General features: G+C 38.3%; 1 protein-coding gene across 1 annotated transcript; it reads left to right on the top strand.

Moving 5' to 3' along the window:
* Positions 1 to 5,285: 5,285 nt before the first annotated feature.
* LOC102701096 (protein HOTHEAD-like) lies at positions 5,286 to 10,033 on the top strand. The gene is made up of 6 exons (XM_006659320.3): positions 5,286 to 5,521; positions 6,110 to 6,464; positions 7,665 to 7,978; positions 8,066 to 8,454; positions 8,844 to 9,415; positions 9,509 to 10,033. Exons 1-6 carry the CDS (start codon positions 5,455 to 5,457, stop codon positions 9,561 to 9,563), a joined length of 1,752 nt encoding a protein of 583 aa, XP_006659383.1. The 5' UTR covers positions 5,286 to 5,454; the 3' UTR covers positions 9,564 to 10,033.
* The last annotated feature ends 458 nt before the right edge of the window (positions 10,034 to 10,491 follow it).

The raw sequence follows: 10,491 nt of genomic DNA, 5'->3' as shown, positions 1-10,491 counted from the left end.
TACTAGCATTTTGTGTAGGATATTGCAAAGTTCTCTAGCTGCCAAATAATATAATATCTGCGCCCTCTTACTTACCATTCCATTTGTCTCCGTTAGCCTTTTTCTTGTTTTTTTTCTACCAGATGCCCTTTTTTTCCCAAGTAGTGGTAGCACTTTCTAGATTGAAGAGTGCTATTTCTGCTGAACAAACAACATAATCAGTTCCAACCCACACCCAAAATCAAAGTAAATATGAAGGTAAATGTACTGTGTTGTTGCATCTAAATGATGTTACTCCTTTGCTACACCCCTGGTTACAAATATACAATGTTTGACCTTTTTCTGACGGTTTTCAAAGTACCAATTGTAACCATAATTTTATTTTTAACAAGTTTATAAAACCTAGTAAGTGTATGATATTATTATAATACTTTTGTAGACGAATCTACGAATACTAGTACCACGGGATTACTTGTTTTGATATGTCATGTATATGTGCCACTGTTGGTATCCTGTAGTAAGAAATAAGTAAATGGGTCAGGTGGGATATAAGAACATGCAGAGGCCTCAAAACTTCAAATGCTCAACAACCGTGCCAAATATCGGGCCAGTGACAGGTATGTTCATTGTCTCAATTTTTCACATTAGAAATCACCTTGTTCTTGTCAGGTTCTAGTGATGCACAAACTTATTAAAAAAAAGCATAGTAAGAAAGGAAAATAGCCTGACCTTTACTTGGATACTTGCATAGCAATTTTTTAGCACACGGGTGTAAATACACCCGTTGCTTACATGCCATCTAAATAGTCATTAAAAATTATGAAAAAATTTGACAAGATAGTTTAATATGAGTTATATCACTCCACTAACATACAAGTTTAAATTTAACCTATATAAGTTGTAGCAAAAATAACAAAAATAATTATGAATATGCGTATACTTAGTTTCAGTTTTTTTTCTACAACTTGTAGAAGTTGAATTTAAACTTGCATGTTAATTTGTGGAGTGATATAAATCATATTAATTTATCTTGTCAATTTTTTCGTATTTTTTGATGACTATTTAGATGACATGCAAGTACATGGGTATATCTACACTCGTGTGCTAAAAACTGTTTCCCCCTTTCCTTGTATCTCAAGTCACAAATACAGCCTGGCATGCTTCTCCTCCTTTGGATTGTTCTTGTTGGCCTTTATGGTTGTTGGCCATCACCATCCAAACCCCCAAAATATTAAAAGAGAGGGACAATTTTGCCATGGATAATGACACAACCCTGTTAAGATGGGCGCAGTAGTATCTTTCCTTGGTGTTATTGTGAACTGATGTACTCTGAATGATATACTCGAACGTGGTGAAATTTGGATGGTATAGGTCCAATCTTTCATTTGATTAATTACCTGTCACATAAATCATATTAAGAATAGCTTATAAAACTAGAAAACCACACAGAATTAGTCTAATTCCTATGTTTTAAAAGACAGGTATTTGAATAAATATAGGCAATTTCTCCTAAGCAATCCATGTATTCCAAGATTCCAACTACTAATTTGAGTTAGTCTTATTTAAAAATATAAAAGGAATAGCATTGCCTGAGATAAATTGTGCAATAATGAGGTAGATATACGATGGTAGCAGCATTTAGCAACATGTAAAAATAAATAAAACTAAACAAAAGAAATCAATCTATTACGTACCATCAACATAATACCAAGTACACCAGATCCAGTGCCAACTGCTACGGCCAGATGTCCCTTTGAAGGCACGCTTGTTACTGCGCATCGTAAGCTGTCTTGTTGTAGCTGTGCAGTTTTGCAGCGAGAAAAGTGTACTCTCAACTCTTCTTCCCTTCACAGGAAGATTGAATGAACCCAGTGGTCCTCCTATGGCCATACGTCTCAAGAAAACAAGACAGTCAATGAGGGCACACCGGGTAGTTGCTGGAGTAAAATTCAGTCCATGAATCAGAAAACTGATGCACAAAACCTCCATGAGAACTTTGAACTACAGAGCTGCAGAAGCATCCAACACTGTTGTTAAATCTGGAGAAGGCATGGATCAGGTCCCTGGCCACAAAACCACCACTGCTATCTCAAATTCCACTGTGTAGCTTAAATGGTTTGCTGGGAGGCTGCTAGCATCAATGAAAGCCGGCCCAGCTCAACCACATCGAGTGAGTACTTCATGATTGCTGTCTTCTCAGGCTGTATGCTCGGTGCTAGTTGCTTAGAGCTCACTGACATCAGCATCAGGCCTCAGTCCTAGCTTGTGCATTTGTGAAGGAGGTTAGGATGCAACCATCAGCTCTGAGTAGACAGTCCATTTCATTAGGGGGGAGTCGCCTCCTAACAGAGTTGCTTTCTTCAGTGATGAACAACCTAGCTGAGGGGATGATTGAACAGTTGGACAATCATATGATCAGTTTTCTGTTGAATCACAAGTTGCATTCTAGACATCTCACTTAAACATTATTGCAAGCTGCATTGCAGAAAGATACAGGTAATACATGCACCGTCTGGGCTGTCCTGCGTGGATGTATTTCGACAACAGCTTTTTCTGATGGTTATCAGAAATATAATCAAAAAGAGGAGGGCATTCAACATCAATGTGGTTTCAGATAACATGGCAAGTAGTAGCATTGTTTGTCACATGATCACAAGAGAACCTGCAAGGCATAAATTCAGTTTAATGAGTTCAGTTTCATAGCCTCTGATGCATAACTTAGAATCAGCAAGCAAGATAAGTGACCATCAGTCTTGTACATACCTTTTCACAAACTATTCTTTGGACGAGATTTTCATAAAGATTTGAACTGGAATACAGCTATGCATGGTCTTCTGAAGGCTTGTGCATGTGCCCTGTGTTCGTTTGGGGGCAAGCTGTTGACAAAGGCCAAAGTTTTCGGGTTCCAGTTGTATGAATGATCTGGTAGGTTCTCATGGTCCCCTACAAATTTTCAAGCTATTTAATAATATAGTTCAGAAGAGGTTGCGATCTACCCTCACAGAAATTCAGAACAAAAGCACTATACTCAGAATCTTAACAGGAGCAGTAACTGCCTGTCAAATGACAAGAAAATCCAACACTACTAAATAATTCTCACCAATTCCGTGGAAAGATCACAAACCTCACTAAACCAGCAGGTCATTCTTACTTTGCTGACACTTTTCAGAACAAAAAAGAGAATGTAGTATATGTCTGTTATACTTCAAATTATTATTCTTATCGTTTAGTCTCTTCTTGCTGGTACCAAGAAATTTTGTTAGTTGATGTCATGGCCATAAATGCAAGCTCCTCTCTTTATGAGCACCGTTTCACAGTTCATTCGGATGCCTAGTAGCAAATCTTTTTGGTACTACACGGTACTTTCAAGTTCATATCAAGAAGTTCAACAAATGCGATCCATCTAGATCTATCACATTGACAATGTCTTGAATCCAAAGTTTGACATCTGCAAACTTCAAACTTATAACGACTTATAAGTTGTCATCCTCAAACTTCAAACTTATAACGACTTGTAATGTTGTCATCCGCAAACTTCAAACTTGTAACGTGTTGCCATCTGCAAACTTCAAACTTATAGCAACTGACAGTGGCTGTTTAATATTACTGCTATTATAGGACAATGAAATACTACATTTGCTTTCGGAAATATTGACAATAAAATAGTAGCACAGTACCATTTATGTACTATGTACTACTCCCTTTGTTTCACAATATAAAACTTTCTAGTTTTATCTATATTTACGTGGATGCTAATGAATCTAGACATATATATAAATTATATACATTTATCAATTAATGAATTTAGGCAAGGCCAGAAAGTCTTACAGTATGAAACAGAGGTAGTACCAGAGAAGCTAACCATAGTGCTGCATTACTAACTAGATCCCAGATTACTGTTGAACCTTTCTTCTTGTACCTTTCTCCTGAGTAACTCTCTTCTGCGCAGACTGTCATTTTATCAGTATGAACATCACCTTATTCAGTAACAATCTCCGTGGTTTTATTTGTTGAAACTTGAAAGCATCATCAATCTAAGGATAGTCAAGGCACAGCAATAGCTCAATATAAACCGCTAAGCAACAATGCCAAAAAAAAAAAAAACCCTTGTTCTGCCCAAATCTAATTCGGCACCTTTAAATACATAATGGTACTCTGTTTCTTATTTTTCATTTGATGTTATTGACTTTTGAATCTGCGTTGGCCATTCGTCATATTCAAAAATTTTCTGCAAATATGCAAAACTATAAATCATGCTTAAAGTGTCTTTTAGGATAAAACAAATCACAACAGAATAATTAATAATTATGTAAATTTTTTGAATAAAACGAATAGGCAAATATAGATTCAAAAGTCAATAGCATCAAATAAAAAAAATGGAGGCAGTAGTATCTAGTGCTGAAAAGCAACTGATGACTGTGTCCATACTATGAGATAGTGATACAAATGTGGAGCAAATAAGTAAACAAACAGTTACACAACAAAAAAAACTATCCATGCTGAAACTTCAGTCTCCTCGGTGCTCCATTTAGCACACTTTACGACCCGGTACAAGACAATTTCGGTTCGTAGGCATTTGTATTTTTTTTAATTTATTGCACCTGTCATGGTCAATAAAAAGGACTACTTCACTGTCTTTTAACTATTTTCACATGACCTGTTTTCCCACGACGTATCATTATAAAATATACTTCTCATATTTTACAAGGTTGTTAGTTTCCTAGGAAACCTGTTTTAAGAAGGGTAGAAGCTTTCAGGAACATCTTCAGCGTATATTCTATTGGTATTCTGATTCTGACCACCGTTGCAATATAATATAAATAACAAAAAACGCCCTGTCCTAATGCAGTCCACTTTTTCATACTTCTGAGTATCCATCCTCTTTGTCAAGTTTGTAAGCATTCTGATGTATGAATAGAAGTGCAGACATTAAGTGCTTTGGACCTTTGTTACTGAACAGTCAGTTTAAATATGAAGCAAATGCAGAAGGGAAACGAACACGTTGGCTCAAAGTGCTAAGCGTACAGACACAATAATAAAAACATAATTAGGTTTCAAATAAGAGTAAGAAATGACAGGCACAGGTCTGTCATTCTTACTATTATTACATGTAATCAAGGGGTGATGGGCATATTCACAGTAGTTTAGCCGTAGTTAGTTGGCTGATGAGTCCATAAGTCTGAGTAGTACTCGAAGTTTGCTGCGTCAGCATTGAATAGCACTTAATGGTATGGGTGACCTCTCTTGAATGCATGCACACAATGGCACTACCAATCTCACAGTACTGCATCTGTATGTCTACATAAACGATTGAAATGCATTGGGCAAGATTGTGAGGCGGATATCAAAGAACCTAGGAAGAAGGCAAGTAGGCAGAGTCTGAGCTGTCTGGATGAAAGGGCAAAGCAACTAGAGGGAGAAAGCGGAAGGAGTATCAAGGTTTTTGTGTATCATTCAAGTGCCCCTTGGGATGCAATGGCTTTGATCAGCAGAGTCTTCTTCAAGATCTTGGTCTTCCTCTGCTTCATCGGATCATCTCAAGGTACATTCAATGTATTTCAGTTTAAATATGTTTCTAAGCATCAGCAAGAATCACTTTCCTTTAAGTTCCTAACGGCTAACAAATTCAGAACCAGAAGGACATTGTAATGATCAATAGCTGACTTCTCATCGATATTGGGATTCGATTACTCAAATGTTCTTATTCCATTTTTCTTTTTCCAATTAGCTTCTTCTATCTGACATAGCTGTTATCACGACATTTTTACCATTTTTATAGCAAAAAATGGAGCCCAAATTTTGGTTGACACTCAGATTCACAACCATGTCATTTGCAGTCTATTCCAGATTTTACTGCTAAATTGTTTAATTATTTTTTCTTTAGTCACAAATATCAAGTTGACGCAATAAGAAAACGTCATACTTAATTGGGAAAGGGAAAGGGTGACAAAGACATACCTTTAATCTCAGTATGTAGTGCAGTACTCAGAAGAAATCTGATAAATGACAAAGAAGCATTTAGCGTAACCCGATTGACATTTATTATGTATAAAGACATAAAAGGAGGTAACGAAATCATAATCTGAAACCAGGCAGCTGAAGATAAAACATGGAACACTTGTATTTGCAGGAATACACCATTTCACCGCACTGCATCTCCCTCCCCTAATGAAAGCAAGCAGTTTCTCCATAATACAGCATGAGACATATGACTACATCATTGTTGGAGGGGGCACAGCCGGTTGCCCATTGGCAGCAACGTTATCCCAGAAGTACAAGGTGCTCTTATTGGAAAGAGGAGGGTCTCCTTACGGCAACCGGAACATCTCATATCTTGAGAACTTCCACATTTCCTTGATGGATGACTCGCCAAATGCACCATCCCAGGGATTTATCTCCACTGATGGTGTCATCAATGCCCGGGCAAGGGTTCTAGGTGGTGGAACATGCGTCAATGCCGGTTTCTACAGCCGAGCTGATCCAAGGTAAAGAATTTCTCATGTATTTATGCATTGAGAATATATGAATTGTCTGTCCATATATATGTTTCATTTTATCTGCAAATGAACTTAAGCTATTGTCAAAAAATGAACTCTTTCATAACCTGGATAATAACCTAAGCTGAAAATGAGATGGGATCAATCAGAACTACATATAGAAGCTTAGCCACCTTATAGTGTGTTAATATGGCCCATTCTCCAACCATCATTTTATATTTTTGTCTTAGCAAGTTAACGTAAGTTTCTACACTAAAGTTCTATAGATGTAGACAGCCAACCAAAGAAGCTTAAGTTGTACAATAGTCAGCAGATCTAATTATTGGGTATTGGCCAGAGCAAGAGGCAATTCTGGGAACATACTTGCAACAAAGTCCAACATGTACCACTACAGAAGTCATAACTGTACCTCACTACGATCATTGTTTACCCATAAGATCTATAGACCTTATGTTTCCATTGGAAATTCATCATTGTTAGTGGTTTGATTTGTGAGCTCTGGACAAGATCTATCAAACTGGAAATTCTCTGATAGTAAGAACTAAATATCCTACCAGATTCTACAAACAACACATTCTTCCAAATTTTGCATGTTTTTCAACAAAGAATTTTTTATTGTAGTTCAGAAAATTTTACTTAAAATATGTTTCCCTAAATGTACAAATAATAGCAATCCAATGGATAAAAGGTGAAGCCTCGCCAAATGTCAGTTACGAGTAACTATTGTTTTTTAGGGAAGTGAGTACTTATTATTGATTACTAGGATTGGTATAACTGGATAAGTTCATATGTAAATTGTGAACATGATCCAAAATAATCTGCTAGAAACACATGAATAATATAACTATATAAAAAAATATCCTTCCTATGATTGTATTGGTTCCATAACACAAGGTCTGAATTAAGATTGAAACAATTGGTTAGGAATGGCTCTGCAGAATTCATTAATATATATGTCATTTTTGTTGAAATCTTAATAAATGTAAGAATACAATTGTAGAGGTAATTGTTGTAAAGGTTAGCATAAGATGTGCTTTCATATAAGGCCAGCAGCTGCTCTAATGGGCATGTGCTTTCATATAATGTTAGCATCAGATGTGCTTTCGTATATTCGTACTAGTAATCCAGTAGTGCTACTGTTAAAAATAGGAAAAATTGGCTTACTGATGATCATGTTCTTGGCCGTAGCTTCATTCAAGACGTAGGCTGGGATGCAGAGTTGGTAAACCAGTCGTACCCTTGGATTGAGGAGAAGATTGTTTATTCACCAAACCTTGCACCTTGGCAAGCTGCACTGCGGGATGGGCTTCTTGAAGCAGGAGTCACACCTTCCAACGGATATACCTATGACCATCTCTTTGGAACAAAGGTTGGGGGAACCATCTTTGATGAGACTGGGTACAGGCACACTGCTGCTGACCTCCTTGCTGCTGGAAATCATATCAACCTCAGGGTTCTCCTTCATGCTAATGTGAACAGATTATTTTTCTCTAAAGGACAAGGTAAGAATTAATCCAAGGTAGGCCTAGCTCTTATAATTCATATCCATTCTAACAACAAACAATATAGTAACATCATCTCTTGCACAGGGAACAGGAAGCCAAGGGCCATTGGAGTTGACTTCAAGGATGAGAATGGAAGGTACCAGCATGCGTTCCTCAGCCGACACAGAGGCAGTGAGATTATTGTCTCTGCTGGTGCAATTGGCAGTCCCCAGCTATTGTTGCTAAGTGGAATTGGACCGAGAAAGGAACTTGAAAAGCATAATATTTCAGTAGTCCTTCTCAACGAACATGTGGGTGAAGGAATGTCAGACAATCCACTGAATTCCATCTTTGTACCTACCAATGATCCCCCAAAGCAATCACTTATTGAGACTGTTGGAATAACCGACGGTGGGGTGTTTATAGAAGCCAGCAGTGGTTTCGGCCAGTCACCAGATAGTATCCAGTGCCACCATGGAATTATGTCCGCTGAGGTTTGGCATCAACTTTAAAGAGTTAACTTGCATAAAATTTTGACTACTCTATAAGCATCAATCAGTATTGATATATCATGCGGAAGCTTGTATAGTTGTGTAAAGATACAACATCCAGCATAGTACTCTTAGAAAACACATCCTCTAGATTAGCTTTTCAAAGGCTGATATCTTAAAAGTCTTGGTAAGATGCTTCATTAGGCTTTTCTTCAGGAGCCAGGATAAAATAATATCATAGGGCCGAATATCTACTAACATGTATACATAAATTCATATCGATGTTTTAAAACCAAAGTTGCCAATGTTTTAAACTAAAGCTTGTTTCCTTTTGAGAAGCATGATAACTTTCAAGCTTAACATTCCTCAAGAATTTTGTCACTGCAATGCAGATTGGGCAACTGTCAACGATTCCCCCAAAGCAAAGAAATCTCAGTGCAGTCAAGAAGTATGTACATAATAAACATTGCCTACCCAAAGAAGTATTCAACGGGGGGTTTATACTTTCAAAGGTTGATGGTCCATTGTCTACTGGTAATCTAGTTCTTATGGACACTGACATCAACAGCAACCCCATGGTTACCTTCAACTACTTCCAGAACCCAAAGGATCTCAGCCGGTGTGTCTATGGGATCAGGACTGTAGAAAGAATACTGAAGACAAACCATTTCAATAAATTTACTCCCAATGGTAGTGGCTATCCAATGGAAGTATATCTCAACATGAGTGTAACAGCCAACATAAACTTGATACCCAAGCACATAAATGACAGTACATCCTTGGAGCAGTTTTGTAAGGACACAGTGGTCACCATCTGGCATTACCATGGCGGATGCCATGTGGGCAAGGTAGTTGATCAACAATACCGGGTGATTGGCGTCTCAGGAGTTCGTGTTATCGATGGGTCAACCTTCTTTAGGTCTCCAGGAACCAACCCACAAGCCACAGTCCTGATGATGGGCAGGTAAGGGCAAAACCAAATTATAAAGTTCTCCCCTTAATCAACAAATTCGAATTTAAGGTTGATTTCTTTTATTGTATTCTCTTTGATGCTCAGATACATGGGAGTGAAGATTCTAAGGGGGAGATTAGGCCGAGCTGCTGGAGTATAACTGATTATTGGGCATTACATTATTCGTTACATAAGAATGTGACTTAGGAAAAGAAAAGGTATATAGTAATTTTTGAAGCACTTCACTATCATATCACCATAGAAAGAAAATTAGGAGTTTTCTCTTGTATTCTAATAGTGGAAATATATGTATCATGTCATTTGATGATATTATTATTTCTACACTTTAAACAGGTAAGTTATATCACATTGTAATTACAGGAACAGCAAAGTTCCATTCATCAATGAGTAGAGCATGTCAAGCCACGTAGAGTTGTAGACTAGAAATGATCAGTTTTTAAATACCGAGCAGTAATGCAAAATACAAGAAAACAAAAGGAGGAGGGGATGCGTTTGATTATGCCATTACTTGAACGAACTGAAAGTCTAAAATATACAACACGCGTCATGATTCAAACAAATGGGAACTGGGAAAAATAAGAGAGAAACACCATACCCGTCTCATTAACAAATGATAAGAAATTTCACTCCATGCCTCCAAAAATCGCGCCACGCTCCACTTCAAAGGATTTCATCACAGTTCCCAGAGAAAAGCTGCCACAGAATGAAACGAGACTGTCACGAGGCCATTAAACCCAGCAGCAGGAACCTTGGCTATGATCGAAGACAGAAGGGCTAAGATAAATTGCCTACGCCGCCGCTTTCCGTCTTTGCTTGCTTCGGCGTTGGCAGTAGGCCTTCGCCACCGAAGCCGCCATGGCGCAGCAGCGGCGGAGGCACAGGACGGGACACCGATCAGTCGGTGGGGTGTGGTCGGGGCATTACCACGAACACCTGGCGTGCGCATTCGCCGGCCGGCAGGACGAGTCGCCTCCTTCGCGGTAGCCTGGCGCGGATTGTGGAGGCGAGAGGAGCAGTGCGGTGCGAGCCCGCGAGGAACGCACGTGACGCAAGGTGAGCCTTGTCGA

This window comes from Oryza brachyantha, chromosome 8, assembly GCF_000231095.2.
Source record: "Oryza brachyantha chromosome 8, ObraRS2, whole genome shotgun sequence".
Taxonomy (NCBI): domain Eukaryota; kingdom Viridiplantae; phylum Streptophyta; class Magnoliopsida; order Poales; family Poaceae; genus Oryza; species Oryza brachyantha.
This window is presented reverse-complemented; position numbering and strand designations above follow the sequence as displayed.